Here is a 24,888-nt window from a genome sequence, read left to right on the forward strand (position 1 = left end):
GTGGAGTGGGGATATCGCTTCATCTCTTTCATTCGCATGCATATACATATACCGCTGACGTCACATGCAAGTACTTCGTCCCTTTTCTGTTTTTTGACATTCATCCCTACTTCTAAATTTCAATGGCTTATAACTTGTAGATTTTTCATAAGTTTTCAATGATTTCTTCTGTTTTAGAATTTATACGACGTATATGTTTAATACAAGTTATAAATAAAAATAAGTCAAATGCCCTATTGAATCTATGCCTACCCATTCAACGATAAAGGGCGAGAGTATTTGAACATTATGGCATAAATTCTACAAACAGCGTTTATTTTCATGCTACAAACAGACAAACGATTTTATTTGTGAATCGATCGTTTGCACTATTATAGTACATATTCTATCTAGATCAAGTTTGATCATTATTTGCGCAGTGTCAACCGAGCGCGGACGAGTTCACATTTTAAAATTTTCATTATTTAATATCAGTAAATAGAATTTTCTAGATATGGATAAAATTAATTTCACTATAAACGGTATATCGTATAGCCTGTGTAAGTATTTTTATTTTTTATTAATAGTTCAGGCCGCCACGGCTATGTACTCACCTGATGGTAAAATAAATGTACTATATTATGGTACATAAGACATTTTCTACTTTAAGGATGATTTTTAAAAAGTAGGAAGGTCAAGGAATATTATCTATTTTATTCTAAATACTTATGAGATGGAAGTTAATTATTGTTTTGCCTCGTAGACCTTAATTTACAGAAATAATTGTTATTTTGCAGAAAGTCCAGTTTATTCCTAATTGCGTGCTAAAATTTAGTTTTAAACACAAGTCCGGAAACCGTTATACGTAATTGTGAAATAAGAAGTATAGTTTCTAAATTTCTTTTTTTTTTATTTAAAAAAATATGGAAATCTCTGAAAGAATATACTTAAATTGATGAAAATAATTATTATTGTTGAGTATTAAAATATTGATACAAATCTACACTTTACTACATTTATAAAATTTATGTCTATTTAGAAATATTTTTAAATATTAGTAACGTCAAAATATTTTTATTTGAATTTTATACACAATCTTTTTTTTTTACTGTATTGACTTCGTATTTGGTACGTTTTATTTTTTATTGAAAGTAGTTAACAAAAAAATATGTGTATTAGTGACTCCAACATAATAGCTCAGTCGCCCAACACAAAGGCTGTACAGTTGTAATAAGGCACTTTCTCCACGGAACCCAAAAAAAATAACATAAAAAATTGTACACTTGGAATAAATACAACAGAACGCTGTGAAAGCAACGCGCAGACTAAAAATTACATTTTCACAAAAAAAAATGATTTTGCTTTATTCGCTTTGTAGTTACAAATGCAAATACAAATTCTTTGATGAATACACTCGGAAACATAAGGCGTCACGTACACGCTGTCAACGTTTGCACGAAACACATAGAGAAATATTGCGAGTACAGTTTTGTCATTTGCATTGCACCTAATTCATATTTGTAGGTATTATATTTTAAGTCGTATAAAATCAGAAAAATAGTACCATTCTCTCAAGCTCTATAATAAACCGTTGTTTTAACGCACCAATCCATGAAATTCGTTAAACCAGGATATTATGGTATATCCGTAAGCCTAATTTCGACCAAATCCTGTTACCGGTTTTTGCGTTCAATTTTCACAAACATCCAAAAAATTCCTCAAAGTGTTTCCATGCTGGCGAAGGCTTTAAAAATACCTAGTTTATAATATTAGTAATATCTGTGTGAACACAAACATATAATAAATTAATAAAAAGTCATCCACGAGTAACAAATATTTTCGCCGAAAATCCTAGGTTTACTTCTCTGATTTGATAATTTTTGAGTTATAAATGAATATGGCGTGTGCGTGAGGGTATGGCTGACTGTAAATAAGCACTATGATGTTGCCGCTGCGATGAATTCTCTTAGAGTAGTAATTGTAGCCTTAGAGCATGTAAAATTAAATTAAATTCAATTCAAACATCCTTTTTTTATTTGACATTTACGATTCCAGTAAAGTTACTACCAGTAAGTTGCATTATTATAAAGTGTTATTTCAAGGACATAATTAAGTGGTTTTATTTAATAAAGCAATGTTGAAATTCCTTCTATTTACGCTTTAGGCGGTGCCGAAATAGGCTCCAACACGACATTAAACGAATTTATACGAGACACCCTGCAGCTGCACGGCACCAAGCGCATGTGTTTTGAGGGCGGGTGCGGCGCATGCGTCGTCTCTGTCACCCAAACGCATCCAGTCACCAAGGAGAAGAACACCTTCTCTGTTAACTCTGTAAGTAGGATTTATTTTCACCGTGGTTAGCCTGGTGAGCAGCATTAATATTATTGTAGGGATGCGAGGAGGGATCGTAAGTCCTTTAAGAATCGTTGGGTATTTAAAATAAAATTCCACAGCAATAATAGTAGGAGGAGAGAGCGATAGTTTACCTCTTTCATGATGAGGACGTAACTTCATATTTATGCCTTAGGTACTTGTCTCACCGCCGACGAAGAAGCGAAGTACTATCTACTATTTTCCCACTCAAGAAACGTAAAATAGATATAGATCTTGTGTGAATAAAAGGAACATGAATGTAAATGGTTGGTCACTAATTGTTTGCACTGCCGGCGAGAACTCTCTCTCCAGCGCCTCCTTCTCGCAATGACAAGTGTTATAAAAGACGATACTCGCTGATGCTCTCTTGACGATCAAAATACTCGCAGTGAGACTTCTAACAATCTCTACTACAGTGCGAGTAATCGACGCTCGCATTCGTACACTCGCTAATTCGTTTCTACCTCTACTCGCTGCTCATGCATCGTCTGCTGTGTGATAAGTACCTAAGTTAAAATTTTTCACGATACCTTTGACATATCATCGTTAGCTCACATCATTAATTCGGAAGCAATAAAATTACAGAACATTTTCACTCATCGTATAATTTCAGTGTCTCGTTCATGTCCTATCATGTCACGATTGGGAGATCACCACGGTGGAGGGTGGGGAACCGCAAGGATGGCTATCATCCAATACAGAAACAGCTAGCTGCCTTCAACGGAACCCAGTGTGGGTATTGCACCAGCGGATGGGTGATGAATATGTACAGGTTGGTGTTATATAGACAAGAGATGGTGACTTTTAATGGTTGTGCCATTATTGATGAAAAAAATATTATGTGCATCTAACGTGCTATCTGGAGCATTAGGTATTCAAAGATGCTTTCCTGACGAGTGTTTTTGGTCGTAATTATATTTTTGCTGGTCTACACTGTCAATTTATACATATTATACATTGGCGTGTTATAAAAATTTTGCATACATCGATGAAATAGTTTCACCAACTTAATTACTGAACTATTTTGTTTGTGTTCCAAGGAACCACACTTCTATTATTCGAATGAACAAACTCACAAATTCAACAATTTTTTTTTTAATTACCTTTTCAAACCAATGAATTGTTCTACATAATGGATGAGCCTTAACATGCCTTGATTAATGTACCTTTACCAAGGTACCTTTGGTAAGGGCTTATATACTGTCTTCATAAGGAGTTACTCTTAGACAGTTATGAACCTGTACAATTTTGCCAATGCTAGTCCATTTTGGGAATACATCGCATAAGAAATCTGTAGCCCTTTTTGCTAACCCATCATAACGTTACCAATTATTTGATTACAGTTTATACCAAAGTATACCTGAACAACTTACTAAACAACAATTGGAAGACTTGTTTGGTGGTAATTTGTGTCGTTGTACAGGCTACAGGGCAATCCTAGATGCACTTATGACCTTTGCTATCGATGCAGACCCAACTCTGAAGAACAAAGTGCAGGTCACTTTATTTACAGTTGAATAAAATTAAGATAATAGATAGATTAATGATAAAAAAAATAAACAACGTTAAATGAATATTAAATACAAAATATACAGTTGCTTTACCAATATTTCTACACAAATTACTTATTTGATTTGCTTTTGATAAACTTTCATATATTGATACAGGTCACAGGAACACGCTGTATGCAGACCGTTTTGACAGGTCCGTCTGGAAATCTTCAGGCGAGGCCTATGTTCAGCAGTGGACTACTTGTGGCTGATGATGATGATGAAATTTGTAGTGAGCGAACCCAAAATAAGCGTCTTGAATATTGTGATTACAGCATAATATGAAATAATAATATAAATTCTTAATATTTACTTACCTTACAGAGAGCCACAAAAATAAACATTTCCTTGTCAATTTAAGAACGTAGGAATATGAAAACAAGACAAATTTATATTATTACAAACTCCATCCACTGAAAAAATCACACATGCTTTAAATTTTAGGACATAGACGGCCTGACCAGTTCACCGTGTGACAGAAAATGCAGCCGCAAATGCAGCGAGTCTGATTGGTGTCTCATACACAAAACTCCGCAAAGGATGATGATGATGGCAACAACTGAAGGTCGATGGTACAAGGCATTCTCGATTGAAGATGTCATTCAGGTTAGTATGATTAAATAGAAAATGGAATTGATGGTTTTGGATGACGATGCTACTTTATACGAAAAGAGTGGTACTATTTCACTGTTGACTAATTCGTCTCATTTTGCTGAATAAATGAGATTTTAACTAAACTACCTAACGAAAACTGTCTTATTTAAAGAAATGTATAACATTAACGAGAAATTGTTGAGTTTATTCTTCAATTATACAACTTCAACCTACCTTGATTTGTATTCTATTAGTGTTGTTATGTTTTACTAATTAATAAATTTATGTCTTCCTGAATGGTGAATACTCAAATCACATTAAATGTTTTTTTAAGTTTTGAATTTTACGTAGTCCGGGTTAACGGTGTTTTATTTTCAGATTTGGAAACGCGACGGTATCGATAGTTATAGACTGGTATCTGGTAATACTGGGCAAGGTTAGTATATTAACTTATTTACGTAAATTTTGGATAATGCTCTGGGACTTATCTAAAACATAGACTCTTTCTGTTTATTTATTATAAACGAAAATGGGTAGGTAGTGCAACTGGCTTACAGTAACACAAAGTGGAACTGGGCTATTTCATTTCATTCGTTCAGTTAGACTGCGCGAAGTCCTTAAAATCTATTAAAGACACTTAATAATTGGTGTATGAAAAAAATCAAATTCCTATCTAATATTTCAGGGGTATATCGAGATACAACAGAGCCAAGGGTCTTCATAGATATATCGACAATAGACACCCTTAAGAGTTATTTCTTAGATGTCAACCTGGTCATCGGAGCTGGCATGTCACTTACAGAATTGATGAAGGTCTTTCAAAGTTATAGCTGCAGCGAAGATTTCAAATATCTTGACACGTTTTATAAGCACTTGGATTTGGTTGCGCATGTGCCAGTTCGAAATGTAAGGATGCCTTTTTTTGAAATAAATTTAAAATTTAAAAATTTAAAAAATAAATTTGTTCAGCGTCTCCATATCATACAGGTCTCGTTTTATGTCTGGGAAAATCAAGTCTCGCCACAGAGAATATAGTGAGAAATAATTAAGCGTCGTAGGTTTGCCGAATAGTGAACTTTTTATTAAGATTCCGTAAATCTCCATGCAAGAATTTCCATAATCTGAAAGAATTTTAAAAATGTTACACAAGAAATCCCATAGTATTTAGGAAATAATCACAAGGATCGTCATTACTAAGTTCTAAGCTTTAAGCGAGCATTTCTAAAGTAGGTACATAGAAAGTTCCAAATCATGCAACGCAATAAATTCTAAAATCTATGTTGAAATTACTTCAGATCGGTAGCATCGCTGGCAATATAGCCATGAAGAATGCACACCCTGAGTTCCCTTCCGACGTGTTCCTTCTCCTGAGAACCGTTGGAGCTACTATTACTTTAGGTTTGTACCTGCACTCTGAAATAAAGCTTACCATGTTATCCCAATGTTTGTATATAGTCTTAGTGTATCTACGGTCGATTTATCCAAGTTTCTATTGCTTCAACAATTTTTTTTTATCTACCCCTTTCAATTAGCATCCCCTTTAAAAATTACAAATAAAACACCGCTTGTGACTTTTTATAGTGGCAAAGGTAAATTCACCATATCCAGGATTAATTTTATTTTTTGTTTAATTTGTTATAGAACCCCAATATTTATTTCATAACTAGTGGTTTGGTTGTATACACCACACCAAAAGGTATAGCAAAAACAAAATTTCGATATGACACAGATTCACTTCTTGCATAACTATTAAATAGTAAACTGTCATTGTCTGTAAAAGTATAATATTTTCTTAATTTATAACACTGCTTTGTTTTCAGTAAACACAAACTTGAAAAAAACGGAGTTAAATATGGAAGATTTCGTAAATACGGACCTTCGAGGTAACTTAATTACAAACGTAAAACTACCTCCACTTGCGGCAGATAACCTAATAAGGACTTATAAGGTATGACGTGAATGATTTATCGTACTTATAAGTACTTTTAGATCACTAGATGAAACACCTTGTAAACTAGCAGTTAATAAATAATAACCTGTACCTCAATACTTAATACCCAGACAAATATTACAAGAATTGGGGGGGGTGTTGCCGTTGGGGACTCGACAGATGGAAGGGGTTATGTTAACCCTTAGGTACTTAACATACATATATACATAGTACCACGCCTCTTTCTCATAGGGGTAGGCAGAGACTATGGATTGCCACTTTGCACGATTCTGGCATACTTCTCTCGTTTCCTACAGATTCATCATTTTTTGGGGCAATTGACAGACCCAATAAAATAGAACTAAATTATTTAATCAATATTAGGTCCGATATTACAATTTACTTTGTTTTCTGGTGTGGTGGCAGATTTAATTCGTGGTTTCGTACAAGACTTACATTAGTATTAATTTTCAGATTATGCCACGTGCCCAAAACGCTCACGCTATAGTCAACGCTGGATTCCTGTTCACAGTAGACTCGGCCCAAAAAGTCGAATCTGCGAATATAGTTTACGGCAACATAAGTTCTACATTCATCAATGCTAAGGCCACAGAGGCCGCTCTGGTTGGTTTAGAGTTATTCAATGATGATACTCTGAAGACAGCGTTGAAAAAATTGGATGAAGAAATAATACCTGTGAACATGCCTCCAGAGTCCTCGCCGTCTTGCAGAAAGGATATTGCTTTAGGGTTGTTTTATAAGGTGAGAGAAATAAAAGTGGTCAAAGAATTACAAAGGGCTACTGCTCCACGTACTATTTTATTACAGTACAGAACGCCTATAAACTCCTAATGAATACACTGCAGCCCTTAATGGAATCGAAAGAATAGCTCTCAATTCACGGCATTTTTTTTTAATTGTTATCTTAACAGCACCGCTCCACACTTATTTATGTTTCAAGCCGTATTCATGTCGATTTTCGACTGACATATGATATTTGCTTTCAGGCGATGCTTTCTCTAGCTCCATCAGTGAATCCCCGATACAAATCTGGCGGCACGATTCTGGAGCGCGCCGTGTCGCACGGCACCCAAGTGTACGACACAGATAAATCGCTGTGGCCCTTAAATAAAGCAATGCCGAAGGTTGAAGCTCTAAAGCAGGTAAGTAAGCATTTTATGTGCACTGAAAATCTATCCCAGTTTTATCGGCAAGCTTCCTAAGGTACCTTTCACGACTTCCTAGACGCATGAAAAGTTTACCCTGAAGTTCTTTAAGGAAATATCTAAACAGCTCACTAAGGATGCTGTATCATGGGTCGAGAATACAGTAATAATTATTATAAAAAACACTAATACTTATGCTTCCAGTGTGCTGGCGAAGTTAAGTACGCGTGTGATCTACCTTTGGAGCCGCAAGCTGTTCATGTAGCCTTTGTATTATCCACCATTTCTTTGGGAGAAATCGTGAACATCGACGCAACAGAAGCTCTGGTAAGTCGTAATGTATACTCACGCAGATCCTTCTGGGTACGAAGACAGCCCAGCTCGACTGGGGTGGTATGTGAAGGTGAGGTAATAGAAAGTATTAGTCTACAAATACAAGTTAAGTGTAATAAGTATATTAAACAGAACATAAAACCGGACTAAGCAATACCTCTTGCAGAAAGTTCCGGGCGTCGTGGCGTTCTACACAGCTGCAGACATCCCCGGCAAGAACTCATTTACATCACTCGACGTGCCCAACATGGTAGCCGAGGAAGAAATATTTGCCTCCAAAGAGATAAAATACTACGGGCAACCAATAGGTGTGATTGCAGCTACGACTCATCGAATAGCAATCTCAGCAGTAGGGCTTGTGAAGGTCACATACAAAGAGTCGACAGTGACGCCAGTGTTGAGTGTTAAGGAGGCTTTGGCTGCGCCCGATAAGGATCTTAGGGTAAGTAAGTAATTAACCCAGATATTGGATCATTAGCTATAAACAATTCATTACTATTTATTGGAATCGAAAGGCGAGTCCAGCAGGCTACTCCCATCACGGGCGCAAAAGTTATACCACCGCTTAAAATTCTGGGTTACTTATCACTGTACTGCCTTGACGATATTGAACTGTGTTATACTTGCAAAATAATTAAAGTTATTCTTACCTTTACTCGCCCGCTTATGCTTGAAAATTGGTAATTATGTATAAATCTAACCCCGATCGCAGGACTAGGGAATTTTTATTTGATTCCCATTTCCAAAGATAGCTCCCAGCTAGCAGCTCGTGCACCTACACTGTAACGGTGCCTCTACTTTGATCTATTATAGGTACACGTTAGTCAAGTAATATTATTTGATTTAATTATAGGTTCGTGAAGATGTAACACACACTCCAACAAGAAGAGGTGCAGACATAAAGCACGTGATCAAGGGTAGTTTCACGGTGCCTTCCCAGTATCACTTCACGATGGAGACGCAGTGCTGCACCGTCAGCTACTCCTCCACTGCGCTCGTGGTCAGGTCCTCTACGCAGTGGATGGACATCGTCAATGTGGCTATAGCACGGGCTTTAAATATAAATGAAAATGAGTAAGTGTAAAGTACATTTGGCAACTTTGACGACGTTGTGGTAGTTGAGATGACTGCTTCTCTTTTATGGACTAATAGGCGGCTCTCATGGTACTTTATTTATTAACTAATAAAAACACAAAACAAAATACAGTCTAGAAAAACAATAAAAATACAAATTCAAAAGTATACTAAGCTAGACTATACTCCAAAGCATGTGTCATGAACCTATTCAGAGAAATTTGGCAGATACACGACGTACGATTTCTATATTAGATGTGGATTGGACGTTGTGTGTGTGTTTTTTTTTATGGCAACATTTCGGTGTACGTCGCATTCGCTGGACCCGCCACTATGTGGGTTTAAATAAGTCTGCTCAAGTGCTAATTGATAACTGTCCGCTAACCAACAAAATAAGAGGGATTATGAAATATCAGAGCTTGAATAAAGGTACATAGCATACCCAATACCTAATATTATCCATAATAATATATAAAGCTGAAGAGTTGTTGTTTGTTAGAACACGCTAATCTCAAGAATAACTAAACCAATTATGTTTTTTTTTCACTAGTAGGAAGCTACATTCCCCCTGAGTTCTATAGCTACTTTTTATCCCGGAAAAAGATTTTCACGTGAGAGGTGCCGCCGGCTTAAGCTGGTATATAATACCTATTAATAAAGTGCCTACTAATTATATGTGCAAACGTGAAGTTTTTACAGTATACCCGATATCAGTATGATTGTCCAGGGTAGTAGTGGTAGTGCCGCGGCTTGGCGGGGCGTACGGCGCAAAGGCGTCGCGCTCTTCACTGGTGGCGTGCGCGTGCGCACTAGTTGCGCACAAGCTGAACCGCAGCGCGATGCTTGTCATGCCACTTACAACCAACATGACGGCGCTTGGCAAAAGACAGCAGTGCGAGTGCTATTATGAGGTATTATAATGTTATTTTATGTACCGCTGTAGGTATATACGCTCGCCCGATGTTAAGCGATACGACCGTGCATAAACAGTAGCAATACCATACCGAACTTTAAATAACAAGAAATATTGAATTACATAAAATATTAAGTCTCACAATGCCCAGTAGTTGCGTTAATTTAGTGGTCACTTACCTGGTTGGATTATTCGTTTAAAACCCTGTGTATACTGGCATTGGAATGTGTTAATATCGATAATCTCATAAATCGAGTGAAATCGACATTCTAAATGAAATCCTGATCTTCCAGGCCGGCGTCAACGACGAGGGTGTGATCCAGTACCTAGACGTACAATACTATTCAGACTGCGGGTACAACTACAACGATACATCAACTAGCGAGCTAGGGAACTCTTTGACTAATCTATACGACAGTTCTACTTGGAACGTCAAGGGTTACAGCGTTCTCACCGATATGGCTGGAGCTACTTGGTGTAGGGGACCAGGTAAACATTACCTAACTTTATTAATATTTCCCATTACCTAAGGTAGGAATAATTGCAAAAAGTCAGGTATTCTATGAGAAATATAGTATTTCGTTGATTAAAATTACACATAATATTTAGATTGAACTGTACTTGCCAACAGACTACAATAAAATGGAGTGGAAATAATTCTCCACGCTTCCAATTCTAATACTGTTCCCTTAAAAGAGTCCGATCTGCTGTTCTGTTGATCTTATTTGTATGCTGTAAAAATAACTGCTTTATTTTAAATTTCTCAAATAGGCACAACAGAAGGCATTGCGATAGCAGAACAAATCATGGAGCACATAGCAAACGCGACTGGCAAAGACTCGGCTGACGTCAGAACAGCCAACATTGCGACACCAGTTAGCGTAGTCAAGGACATGGTCACCACATTTAAAGAAGAGATTGATTATGTCAACAGGAAAACTGCTATAGATACATTTAATAGTGAGAATGCTTGGAAGAAGAAGGCATTGAGTCTATCGGCTATGGCATGGCCTTTAAGTTAGTAAAATTTATTTATTTTAGGGCCTGTTTTACAATGTTCAAGTTAATGTTATCTGCCAAGTACCTAGTTAAAGTAGATAAAAGCACAGAATACTAAATAGTACTAAATAGTATAAGACAGTTAATACGGCGTACACTCTTTTGTTTACCTTTTATTTGGTAACATGACTTTTCTATCTAGTCGCTTTATATTATATTTAACGATTGGCGTTTACTCAGACATTGTAAAGAATCCCTTAATCATAATATATGATATTATACGCGATAATCTTTATAGTTATTTTTTTTTTAATCTAAAAGGTTGATGGCACGCATTTTTTTAATTTTTCTCTTCCAACTCTGTATATACAACTGTTTAAATAACACGCAAAGAAATTTATTAAATAGGAACATTTGGTCTACAGTGGAGGTGGAAACCTTTATTATGTATTTCTAATAATTATCAACACCCTTAGGCGCTACGATGACGCATTTTTTTTATTTTAGTTACTGAAGTCGCTGAAGTTGGTAAATTTCTGCGCATAGCTTTCCCATAGACTGTATTTGCGATACTTTAGCCTCTAAAATTATTAACAAGATGCTTTTAAATCTTCAGAATATTCCTGGAACTTCCCTGTAACAGTATCTGTGTACCAAGCAGACGGTACGGTAGCTATATCTCAAGGTGGTATCGAAGTAGGACAAGGAATCAACACCAAAGTTGCCCAAGTCTGTGCTTATACTCTTAACATACCACTTAATAAAGTCGTGGTGCATGGCAGTGACAGCTTTGTTTCTCCAAACACGATGGTTACTAATGGCAGTATGACGAGTGACCTCGTAGCCTACGCTACTGTCAAGGCTTGTAAAGAACTGCTGAGGAGATTCGAAGATGTTAAAAAGGATCTGACCGAGCCCACTTGGGAGGAGGTCGTTAAGGCTGCTTTTAATAAAGGTATGGTAAAGTTGTCTTATATCAGTTACTAGGTGCAGGAGTAGATCTGTTATACTCAAGAGTCTGTCATAGAATAAACGCTGTCGCAATATTCTATTCTGCTTGATATTTCTACTGTCAAGAATTACTGTACAAAATTTATTGTTTTGGTTTTCATAGCTAATGTAATAACTGGACATCATGAAATTTAAATTATATTAATATTTTATAATTCAACATTCTGTGTCCTAATTTTAAGTGTAGTTTTGACTTATCAGTAAATTATTTTCTTTTAATTATTAAAATTTACAGGTAAATAAGCTTCAAAAATTCTTTCTTTTCTAGGAATAAACTTACAAGCATCACACATGACGTCTCCTCTCGATGGACTAGTAGACTACGACGTATATGGAGTATGCGTATCAGAAGTGGAACTAGACGTTCTCACTGGAAACCACATCCTCACCAGAGTTGATCTGCTAGAAGACACGGGGATCAGCTTAAATCCTGAGATTGATGTTGGACAGGTAATTATGACGCTATATTAACTTTCCATATATGATCTATGTCTACACTGTCATTATTTATTGCATAAGTAGGTACTCAGGTTATGCCGCTCCGCCTGACCTCCATATCTATTTTTCTGGAGCAAAAAGAAAGTCGCCGATTGCGACTATGCAATACCCTATGCCGCTGCCGCTCCTTGTCTGCGGCTACCAAGAGATGATTATCCCTCGACAATCGAATTATTTACTTAACTCCAGTCTTTAAAAACGACAGATATTCTATCTGGAAGCCGCTCCGCTTATTACTAAGTGCTGTGGAGTATTTTAACCAACCCCGTGTATTGAAAAGCCAGTCTAAGTATTTTTTTGGTCGTTTATAAACTATGGTTGACTTTTATACTTCCAGATCGAAGGCGCCTTCATAATGGGCGTCGGTTTGTGGACATCTGAAAATCTGATCTACGATTCTACGGGCAATCTGCTGACCAACAGAACTTGGACATACAAGCCTCCTTGTGCCAAAGATATTCCTGTGGACTTCAGGGTGTATTTTAGAAGAAATGCACCAAATCCTGCTGGTGTTTTGAGGTCAAAAGGTAGGTAAATAAAAATATTAAGTATGTTATTTAGTGAGAACTATCAAATACTAGCTTTTGCCCGCGGCTCCGCCCGCGTTATAAAGTTTTTCAGGCTAAAGTTTTCCGTTATAAAAGTAGTACTTTCCCGGGAGCATATGTTCTTCCCAGGGTCTCAAACTGTCTCCATACCAAATTTCATCTTAATATGTTGGGTAGTTTTTGAGTTTAACACGTTCAGACAGATGCAGCGGGGGACTTTGTTTTATACTTAATATATTTTTTAGAACTTTTTAAGTGGAACAATCCCTTCATACATGATTGTTGCATAACTTTAACCGTTTACGCAGCGCAGGCAACGGAAGCTCTCAAAACTAATAATTTTCTCCGTTTTTGCAACATGTTTCATTACTACTCCGCTCCTATTGGTCATAGCGTGATGATATATAGCCTATAGCACTCCAAAAACAAAGGGCTATCCAACACAAAAAGATTTTTTCAGTCCAAACCGGTAGTTCCTGAGATTAGCCATTACTGCTCCGCTCCTATTGGTCATAGCGTGATGATATATAGCTCATAGCGGTCCACAAATAAAGGACTATCCAACACAAAACGAATTTTTCAGTTGAAACCGGTAGTTCCTGAGATTAGCCATTACTGCTCCGCTCCTATTGGTCATAGCGTGATGATATATAGCCTATAGCACTCCACGAACAAAGGGCTATCCAACGCAAAAAGATTTTTTCAGTTTGGACCGGTAGTTCCTGAGATTAGCCATTACTGCTCCGCTCCTATTGGGTATAGCGTGATGATATATAGCCTATAGCACTCCACAAACAAAGAGCTATCCAACGCAAAAAGAATTTTTCAATTTGGACCGGTAGTTCCTGAGATTAGCCATTACTGCTCCGCTCCTATTGGGTATAGCGTGATGATATATAGCCTATAGCACTTCACGAACAAAGGGCTATCCAACGCAAAAAGAATTTTTCAGTTTGGACCGGTATTTCCTGAGATTAGCCATTACTGCTCGGCTCCTATTGGGTATAGCGTGATGATATATAGCCTATAGCACTCCACGAACAAAGGGCTATCCAACGCAAAAAGAATTTTTCGGTTTGGACCGGTAGTTCCTGAGATTAGCGCGTTCAAACAAACAAACAAACAAACTCTTCAGCTTTATATAATATAGTATAGATAGTATAGATTATGTGGTGTGTGACACAGCATGAAAGAAGGTAAGACAAAACACGATTTAATGGATAATTGCGATTTTTTGTAGCCGGCATACCAAATTGTACGAAATTATGCTTTTTATATGAATGTCAGTGAATGAGTGAACGATGAAATATATTTTTTTAAGTAGAATAAATACCTACTTGCCGCAATAGCAACGATTCGTCATTAATTTATGGCCGGCCACCATATTAAACATTACTCGCAGCTTCGCCCGCGTTCTGGGATAAAAGTCCCGCCATATATTTTCCCGGGATAGAAAGTAGTCTGTATCCTTCCCAGGGTCTCAAACTATCTTTATACCAAATTTCATCGAAATCCGTTGAATAATTTTTAAGTTTTTCGCGTTTAGACAGGCAGGGGTGGGAAGTTTGTTTTATAATATATTTTTTAGAACTTTTTAAGAGGAACAATTCTGCCATAGATGATTGTTGCGTAAAACCAACCAGTAGCTCCCGAAATTAGCGCGTTCAAACAAACAATATTTTCATCTTTATATAATAGTATAGATTCCTTCCAGCGACTGGTGAGCCCGCGTTGACGCTAGCGGTGGGGGTGTCACACGCGCTGCGGAAAGCGATCCTCGAGGCGCGCAAGGAGTTCGGATACAACGACACCGAGTGGCTGCATATTGGTAAGGACTATATCATCATTATTGGCTTTAGTACCCGGGGAAACCAGACAAATGGACAAGCTAAAGGCTTAATTGATATAGGGTAGTCATTGAAACCAGTGGATATACCTGTTAATTTTTTATTTGGACAACAAAATAATTTACAAAATACAGAATATTATTTTAGTTTGCAATCCTATGTTGACATAATCATTGTTAGTAACTTTAGCTAAGCACTGAATATATAAAACAAAATAATTATAAGAAAATATAATGATTTACGAAAGGCAGTCTATGTATATGGGATTTGTATCTAACTTAGGTGCTGTAGGTAGATATGTTTAACTGAGCGTCGAATACCTAGTAGGTATTTTAAACTCTGAAATCTATACCAATGATATATCAATATTACCAATATAAATCACAAAGCATTGTAGACTATGGGACTTTATATATTCAATCTCTTGTTCAGCAAACATTGACAATATCTCAACATTGTCAAGAGACCTACAATACCGGAAAAATCATAGACGCGCTACCAGTATAGGAAATGGAATCTCCATAAATTAATGTAATACAGACCGGTATAATTTTGTGTCGATTAGCGAGGGATAGTTTACTCGTCAGTCAATACTCTATCTAGACGCTACTCCACTTACCACCATCAGGCGCTGTAGGGTTACTTTACGGTGGTAATATAAAAAAAAAGTTGGGTCGACTGGCACTCGTAAAAATGTCAGTCATGCCCATTGCAGTGTGACACTGGTAAGTTTTTCAAACAGAAATGCTCGTATTCTCTGTTATAGGTTTGATAGTCTTCTGCCTACCCTTGAAAATAGAATGCGTGGCGATGTCACTTTATAAAAATGTTATATTGTATGAATGTTATTTTCAGATACGCCGTTGACCGTCGACAACATCATGAAAGCGCTATCTATTAAATATGATAAATTTAAACTATCTTAGGGGCAGGTAATAGTTATGACTAAAAAGGGAACTATTGAAAATAACATATGGAACGGTTTTATATTTTATTTTAATATAATCTAAAATACCTTAGAATATGGACCAATACATTGCTATATTGTAAAGTACAGCCAGCCTCAAATTAATGAATGAGTAGATAAAAATCAAATGTATGTATTGCGAAGTAATATATGGAACCTTTCTTTCGACTTATAAATAGATTAATTTGAGGTTGAGCGTACATTAATATACATTTATATGTAAAAATATATTTCCAAGATGTTTTTATTGAACAATAAATATTTAGATGAAAAAATATAAACTTTTATTAACCAAAAGGATACATAATCAGAAAAATAAACAGAAATAGCACAAATAAAACAGCAAATACGTTTCGCGAATTTTTATTTCAATCTAATATCGTTAATACACAAATATCATTGATAAAAATAAATCGACTGTATTTACAAGAACTATTTGTATAATGAAACTTAACAATACATTGAAGACAACCAGAAAAATAAGTGGCCACACGACACCCCGATGGCATGAGTGTTTCTTTCATTCGTTCTGTTTTATATATTGTAATAGGGGATCAACCTAAATCTATTTTAGAGGTACCACTTTACATGTCAAATGTTTTTTAGAACGAATACTATTTGTAAATATTCACCTCGACATTAAATTAAACCCAGGTCTTCGACGACCTACATCTAGACTGACCACAAGGCAGTGTTAACTACAGGCTGCTACAAAAAGTAAACAAAATTTAAACGTTGCCATAAACACGGCCTCTATTAATAAACGAATTCTTTTTGTCAGTAACAATATTTAAAAAGAAAATCTATTAGTAAAACATCAGGAATCGCAGCTCTCGATTATACAAGCGGTTAACATCAAACTTGTCTATGGAGATAACGTACCTTGGCCACCAACGTTTTTCGCAGTATACGGGATGTAGTCAAGAAGTGCGTACTTTTACCCACAATCAATAACGTATGCTCTATTGTGTTCCGGTTTGAAGGACATTGTATCCAGTGTAGTTACTGGCCGTTATGAGACATCTTATGTCACAGTGACAAGCGCAGTGGAGTGCGCAAGAACATATATTTTTTTATATTTTTACATGTGCTAAATAAATCATAATCAAATCTTAAGTTTCGACAAATCATATATTTGAATTACTAATAAGTCAAGTCTGTGATAATTGAAGTAATCTTACATTTAAATTTTACAAACCAGAAAACAGAAGTTTACTTCAGCAATGTTATGTTTTTAAATTAAGCCAGGTATCCTGCGACAAGCATTTATCAAAAACCCCATTCAATTAATAAACTTATATAGTCTTACTTATAGAAAATTATCAAAGCTATGCTTAGTTAAAACACAAATTTACTAAATCAGCTGTAAGTCAAAACCCGCCATCTTGCCTCTTAATAAGGTTTAAAGAAGGAAACCGGTGATGTTTTTGACAGTTATTTAAGCAATTCTTAGCCACCTCTTAACGCTAAGACAAGTTTATAAGTAAGATAGTTCAATTCGATAGGACGCAGAGGTGATGTTATTTAAAATAGGGCCTACCACATGGTTTCAGAATACCCGGAATAAGCAAAAAATATACATTAATTTCATATAAAACATTTAAACAAAGTAAGTATCGGTTAAAAGAAGTCTGAGGTTGATCATTCCATTCCTGGGGGAAGCGGTTCCACAGGATTGGGAGCTGGAACTGGCGCCGGAACTGGCATCGAACCAGGAGTCGGGGACGCATATTGTTGCTCAGGCTGTTCATAACAAAAAAAATAATATTAGAATATATTATCTAATTTGTAAACTATACACGCACATATGCCGTTTTTCTCGAAGGGTAAGCGGAGGTGTAAGTATAGCACATTTTTCGCTTGTGCGTTCCGTCTCATGATGTGATAGGGGGGCGAGCCTATCGTTTTATCGAACACAAATTACAGACTTCAGGTTGATATTGGTATAAACAACTCAATATCATTTTTGTCTGAGCTGGGATTCGAACCTGGGATCTCAGGGTGGTTACACTGCGCTCGTAATATATCTGCGGTATAAAAGCAGTCCCTAGTCGAGTAAATTATACTGGAGAATTTATTCCTATTAAATATTTGTGTTGGATTGCTTCCATGCTATAATGTGTAAGAGAGTTGCGACAATTTTATCTACGCTTCATGGCAGCTCAACAGTTTTCTTAAAATGATTGCAGAGCATAATCACTGTTCAGACCTCCTGTTCCCTATATCGTTGAAATTACCCAAAATCATAAACCAGCCCCCCTCTGCTATTATTTTTGGTACCTTTGCCTAATCAAACACAATGTATTTTAATTTACATGGCGGATTTTAGGGTGTAGAATTGTGAAATAGCAAGGATGAGAAGGGATTGCGGTTGGTAATGAGTGTGTGTGTGCCGCCGGTAGCAGTGTGTGTAGTGTGTAGTGTGTACTACCGTGAGGTGTGCGAGCGCGTGCGCGAGGTGCGGCGGCAGGAGCGCGAGGTGCGGGCGCAGCGCGGCGCACAGCGCAGGCGCGGCGCGCACGGCGCCGAGCGCGGCGGGCGGCAGCAGTGTGTGTAGTGTGTAGTGTGTAGTGTGTACTACCGTGAGGTGTGCGAGCGCGTGCGCGAGGTGCGGCGGCAGGAGCGCGAGGTGCGGGCGCAGCGCGGCGCACAGCGCAGGTGCGGCGCGCACGGCGCCGAGCGCGGCGGGCGGCAGCAGTGTGTGTAGTGTGTAGTGTGTAGTGTGTACTACCGTGATGGTGTGCGAGCGCGTGCGCGAGGTGCGGCGGCAGGAGGTGCGGGCGCAGCGCGGCGCACAGCGTAGGTGCGGTGCGCACGGCGCCGAGCGCGGCGGGCGGCAGCAGTGTGTGTAGTGTGTAGTGTGTAGTGTGTACTACCGTGAGGTGTGCGAGCGCGTGCGCGAGGTGCGGCGGCAGGAGCGCGAGGTGCGGGCGCAGCGCGGCGCACAGCGCAGGTGCGGCGCGCACGGCGCCGAGCGCGGCGGGCGGCAGGCGCGCGACGCCGCTCACGGCCGCCGGCAACAACCTCACGCAGCATTTCACCCAGCCCTCCCACGCCACCTTGTTCTGCCACACCTGCAACACATATTCTGGTTATTGACATATGCTTCGCTGCCGTGTTAATACTTTTTCCGGGATAATGGTCCCTTTATATGACTCTCTGAGATATAAAATAATCTACACCCCTCCTAAAGTCTCAAACTATATCCACACTAAAATTCCACAAAATCTATTCAATAGTTTTTAAGTTCATTACACTCAGTAGACAGACAGAATTAATAGGTTCGCCAATACTTCATTGCTGCACCATCAGGCTTTGGAATAGTTTGCCCAACACCTGTTCCCTATAATCCAGGGTCCATCTACCAAAGCATGAAGATGCATCTCAGTAGCCATGATTTTATCAATTGCCATAAAATGGGCATCTGTAGCCAATCAACATTATCTGCATGACATCATGCTTACCATCAGGTGCAGTGCAGTCACTTTATTGTGCTTGATTTAAAGAAAAAAAAGACATACAGCGAAGGATTTTGTTTTATATTATGTAACAAAGTATATACATTTCCAGTGCTAAGACCTAAATCTCAGTGACAGGACCTCATTTCTAGCAAGAATATTATATATTACATGGTTTGTATTATTACTTTTTGTATCAAGAGAATCCAGCTTAAAATCTAGGTGTGTGAAATTTATAATGTTAATTGGTTTTTGTGGATTTTCAAATAACATTTTTTTTTATAATGTTTTCATAAATGAACTGTACCTGAATACTAAATTTAATTATATTAATTAAAAAAGTACGAACTCAAAAATCTTCTGTATGAGCCTAAAAAGAAATTATGTACACTCAGAGGCACGCCTACTGTTTTGGGTATGAGCAGTCCAAAGCACCACAAAAAAAGATCGCATCTTCGTTTTCATATAAAATTTGTGTTAGAAAATAAAATATCCAATATCACTTTACCCGTCGCAGAGAGCGGTGGATGTGCGCACGCAATACAATTATGCCAAGGAGGCTTCTTACATACACTTTTATATAAAGACGATTTTGACCCATAGCAACCTATACGAGGAAGTTCTTGTGGTGTTAAATAACAAACAAATTATCAACTATTTTCATTAAAAGTAAAATCACTACGATTATACTCGAGTGTTGATGCGTACGATTTGTTTAGAAATTTCGTCACATACTGTACCTACTTAATTGACGAGATGAGGTTACACTTCGCTGTTCACCGAAATTATAAAATTAAATGCATTCATAATAAAGTTGATGTGAATTATATTTCAGGCCAGCACCGGTTAAATGGATAATTTTCAAGCAGACGTATTCCAAAAATTTGTCTTGTTGGAGAAATATGTTTAACATCAACAATACAACTAAGGTAAGCATGGGAGCATCCAACACGCCAATTAGTTTTGGATACTGATGTAAATATCTTATAAGTTTCTTAAAGTCAGCCGTACATTTCGCACCTCTCGCCAGCTAGACTAAAGTTTTTGATTTGCGTGATAACCTCACAAATTCGGCTATTCTCACCGATGTAAACTTTTCACACACTTTAAACCATCACGAGCTATAATTTCACTAATTTTAAATAAATAAAATAAACCTAAACACACTCTTAAAAATCTGTCAACGGCTCAATCAAAACAAATAACTGGTGTTGCCAGTTCCGAAACAAAATTTATGCTGAAAATGTGCCAAAAAATTTACGTAAAATTATAATGCAAAGTAAAATAATTATGTAATTATAATTATGTTAATACTAAAAACATTAGATATTCATAATAATAAATGGATTATTCGTTTAAATAAGTAAGGAATATTAATAAATTCCACTATAACAGAAGTTAGTTTAAACACTTGGCAATGCTGAATTTTATACATTATGCAGGCAAAAGTCTGGATTATTTTTCAGTATTGATTGCTATAGACACTTACTATATCTATAAATGTGTAGTAGAATTGTAGCCGTATTCTATCCATAAGAGTGAATTTTTATTAGAAAAAAATATTCGTCAATTTACCGTAAAGTTATGGTTATTGTTCCATTTTCAATTTATTGTACTTAATTAAATATTTTTTGGACAAGCCAGGCTTTTGGGATTCCATGAAAGAACCACCAATAAGAACAATAATTTACCTCTTTCTCAATAAGCAACTGCAGTATATTCAAAACGAGTGGTGCCATGCTGGGATAGAGTGTAAGAGCTTGCAGTACCGTCCGCATCATCAACACCGGGATCTCGGGCTCTTCGCACAGCCGCTGCAAGACTGCTGACAGTACCTAAAACATACGTTGATAGAAGGCTAGCGTCGACTCGAATCGAGTCACAGCTCGCCTGATATATTTATAGCCTATTTTTATAGATATATGTTTACGAATAGATTTCTTTTGCAAACAGGCCGACATAATTATGTCGTCTGGCAAGGGGTAATCATATCTCGCCAGTCGATACTCTATCCGAACCCTAATCCACGTACTATCATCTGCAGTGCCCGTCACAGTCACTTTCACATGCCCGTTTAACTTATCAAGTGTTATTCGTTTGTAGATATACAATATAGAATCTTACGTCCTGCGTATAATTTTGTTTTTCAGCGAAGCACATTGCAGTAGCCTTGATGATGTACTTGAGGTCCGCAGTGCCAGGGTCGATGAGGTGCAACGCGACCAGCAAATCCGTCGGTGAGACTGTAAACAATGAGAAAATAAAAGAAAAAAAAATGGTAACAATAAAAACTAACAAACAGAATTATACAAGAGATAGAAAGAAAAAACAAAAATGTATTATGACGGTCACAAAACCAATTAAACTCGGGAATATCTTTCAAATACGGGTAAAATATATTCAATAAAATACATTTAAGTCCACTAAATGTCGCCAGAAAATAGAGGAAAGCGCTTAAAATGTATTTATACGTATACATTAATATGAAAGATCAAAATAAAAGTCGGATATAAAAAAACAGTGAAAATTCAAATTGCTCATTATAACATAGTGTCTCTATTTAGCAAAATTTCTAGCAATGCCTAATATAAGCGGCATATGTATATAAGACCCGTATGTTCAGATACATTTTAATACTAATACTCACATACTGCAGGATCTGGAAATTTAAAAATTATTTTTATGAGACTGTACTTTTGATATTGTAGTCATAACTTTTCAATATATTCGAAACGAAATTTAACACAACAAAGATATAAGGCAACAAACTTTATAACGTTTATGTTTTCAATAAGAATCCTCGTTAAAATTCTGTATGTATATTCCTTTTCCAGATAATAACCAAAGATTGGCGAAATATTAGTAATACCTAGTATTCTATAGTATACTCTATAAGGGGCCGTTCAAGTATTACGTAACGCAATTTGTAGGGGAGGGGGGTCTTGTTAAACGTTACGATACGTTACAGACGCGGGAGGGGGGGTTCGAACAACGAGTTACGTAACATTGTATTTTTATTTAAAAACAATAACAAAGGTATTTTGCGAAAAAAATGTAATTTTAGAGTTAGTCTTTCCCGCCCTCACACCCACCACTACAACTCCTGTAAGCCAGGATCAGCAGTGGCGCGCATTATGACATCGAGCAGTGAAGCTCGCCGAGTCTCAGGGAACACTAATTTGTCATTATCAATATTTCATATCAATATGTAATTATCAATATATCATATCTAATATGTCATACTGTTTAATATGATGTTGCGCTCTTCATACCAGAGACCACACCCCAAAAACGTGATGAGCAGATTGTTCAACTTCGTAACCAGGTGTAGAGCAAGGGCACGCAGGAAAATCAACCAGCCTAATTTTAAAGTTACATAACTTTTGAGTGGGGCAGCGGCGCTACAGTTACGGCGTACGTTACGGCGCGTAACATGGGGAGGTTCAAAAATCTTCAAAAATTGCGTTACGTAATACTTGATCGGCCTCTAATTTAAAAAATACCAAGTCCTGTATTATTCAAAATCGCCTTCCTCGATAAATGGGCTATCGAACACTAAAATAATTTTTCAGTCTGAACCAATAGTTCCTGAAATTATCGCGTTCAAACAAACGCTTGAGCTATAAAAGTATAGATTAAAAACAAATAAAAATCATATCATTTACCTGGTGACCGTTCTTCGTGCATATTCTGCAAGCCGAGCAACTTGTTGAACACTTCCTTGACGACCACTGGGTTGAGCTTTATCAGTTTCGGCAGAGCCGCCAGTATCTTAAACAAAACGTTTATAAATCAGACCGATACATTAGCATTTTTTTTATACATGTTCATTACATTTTTCCATATAGGAATATAGATGCTATAACTTTGATCATTTCTGAAGGACGCATCACTCATATGTGCACATTCTTTTATTCCCATGATATACTGATAATTTCTAAGGATGCATCACTTCACGTAATTTATCTATATCTATCTAATAATCTACTTAAGTCATTAGATGTAAAATAAAAGTAAGTTTAGAAATAAAATTAAAATTACATAATAAAAAGAAATGTGTCACTTTTACTTTAAGAGAATGAAGTTGAAAGTAACAGCATACATACTTTCAGTCAGAAATACACTCACGCACACGCCATAATCGCCGTAAACTACTAAATGATAAAAATCAGAAAACTACAACTAGGATTTTTGGTGTAAATATTCGTTAATAATAGATGATTTTTGGCACATTATTAGCAAAGGTGAAGACGAGTACGTGGTTTCTTTTAATAACGCAATGTCAAAATGTATAATGCTTACCTCCTTCTTGGTGAGTCCCGTGAGGACCGGTATGAGGAACCTGACGTCGGACACGCGCGTGGCGTACAGCTCACGCACGCGGGACACCAGCTCCGGGGACGGCGGCGCTGCACATATTACACAGCATTACATTATTATTAGGGTTTTTCTCTATTTGCGCTACCACCAATTTGGACGAAATTTTGAGTAGCGAGGAACTTAGTAAGGGCGGGACGAAATTTTAGTGAGGCAACAAAGTGTGTATAATTTTAGGCCTTTTGTAATATAAAAATATCATACACCCCTAATACAAAAAAATATCATAAAATAAATATAAAAAATATATCACATTATGATATATTTTAACCTATGATTAAAACGATGATGTCACTGATTATAATCCGAAGCATTTTATCAGTTGAGCGACTCGAAAATGTTTTCATGTTGCTTCTTAATAACAAACGATATTACTTTTCTGTGAATACAGCGGTGATTCCATCGCATCTAATGGGATTAAGGGCTTTGATCTTAACTGATTATTCGTTGTGTACGATGGTGTTGCTTTTGAATAGTTAGTAAGATAGTACATACCTTTCTCCGTGAGTATGTGCAAGTCACGAGCGCGTGAGCAGGGCTCGGCGCTGCAGCAGCGCGCGCGGCAGGCGGGGTGCAGGCCCCGGGCTGGGTCCCCTGCGGCCCCTGGGCCCCCAGGCCACTGCGCCGCCCGCAGCGGCCCTCGATGGCGCGCAGCACGACGCGCTTGGCCTCCGCGCCCGCCGCGCCGTACACGCGACCCACTTCCACTATCAGCTCTATAAATGGAACCAAGTGTAATTATTATTGTTATGTAACTTTTAAGGATAAAGAGAAGCTAAATAAGTAATAAATAATTTATTATTATAACACAATATGTTAAATTGTTTTTGTTTAGAACTCATTTCAATATTAATCTAGAGTATGTTTGTTAGTTGATCTATTTTCAAACAGTGCAACAAATCGACAATAATATATTTGGGTAAGTACAAAATAATTTGATCCCAAAAGTGACTATCCGCCATTTTCAATAAACGATCCCTATAGCTATTTTTTATCTATCTCAAAAAAGGACCAATCAGAACAAAGTATTTTTTGACATTCTTACAAATGAGTTATTTTGATTGGTTCATTCTCGGAAATGGATTAAGATTGAGAATAGAATCGTAAATAGTATACTTAGGTATACTCACAATTTTGTGGTCGATAAAGCAATATATAGTATTTCTAAAAAAAAAAACGATATTACCTTACACCCACAATTAGAAGAAAACAATTTTGTAATGCAAAATAAACAATTAACTACCTTCATTCTCGGGAACAGCGCCATA

The 24,888-nt window shown here is 37.1% G+C and overlaps 2 protein-coding genes across 2 annotated transcripts in view; one reads left to right on the forward strand and one right to left on the reverse strand.

Moving 5' to 3' along the window:
- The first annotated feature begins 493 nt into the window (after positions 1-493).
- On the forward strand, positions 494-16,037 carry LOC115447187 (xanthine dehydrogenase 1-like). The gene is given in 23 exon segments (XM_030174168.2): positions 494-539; positions 2,144-2,313; positions 2,969-3,021; positions 3,023-3,127; positions 3,699-3,852; positions 4,350-4,511; positions 4,878-4,935; positions 5,185-5,405; positions 5,795-5,897; positions 6,320-6,447; positions 6,904-7,191; positions 7,437-7,592; positions 7,800-7,922; positions 8,095-8,370; positions 8,782-9,002; positions 9,730-9,913; positions 10,209-10,404; positions 10,687-10,932; positions 11,531-11,869; positions 12,194-12,375; positions 12,761-12,950; positions 14,686-14,799; positions 15,674-16,037. Coding segments are annotated over 23 exon segments (3,786 nt in total). The 3' UTR covers positions 15,745-16,037.
- Positions 16,038-16,132: 95 nt separating this feature from the next.
- LOC119189034 (symplekin-like) overlaps positions 16,133-24,888 on the reverse strand; it is a 9,273-nt gene continuing 517 nt past the window's right edge. Inside the window, exons 2-8 of the mRNA XM_037437672.1 lie at positions 24,116-24,336; positions 23,546-23,652; positions 22,909-23,014; positions 21,368-21,486; positions 20,935-21,078; positions 18,662-18,859; positions 16,133-17,528 (exon numbers count right to left, since the gene is read on the reverse strand). Coding sequence (XP_037293569.1) covers positions 17,427-17,528; positions 18,662-18,859; positions 20,935-21,078; positions 21,368-21,486; positions 22,909-23,014; positions 23,546-23,652; positions 24,116-24,336 — 997 coding nt within the window. The 3' untranslated portion in view covers positions 16,133-17,426. The remainder of the gene's footprint in view (positions 17,529-18,661; positions 18,860-20,934; positions 21,079-21,367; positions 21,487-22,908; positions 23,015-23,545; positions 23,653-24,115; positions 24,337-24,888) is intronic.

This window comes from Manduca sexta, chromosome 11, assembly GCF_014839805.1.
Source record: "Manduca sexta isolate Smith_Timp_Sample1 chromosome 11, JHU_Msex_v1.0, whole genome shotgun sequence".
Classification (NCBI taxonomy): domain Eukaryota; kingdom Metazoa; phylum Arthropoda; class Insecta; order Lepidoptera; family Sphingidae; genus Manduca; species Manduca sexta.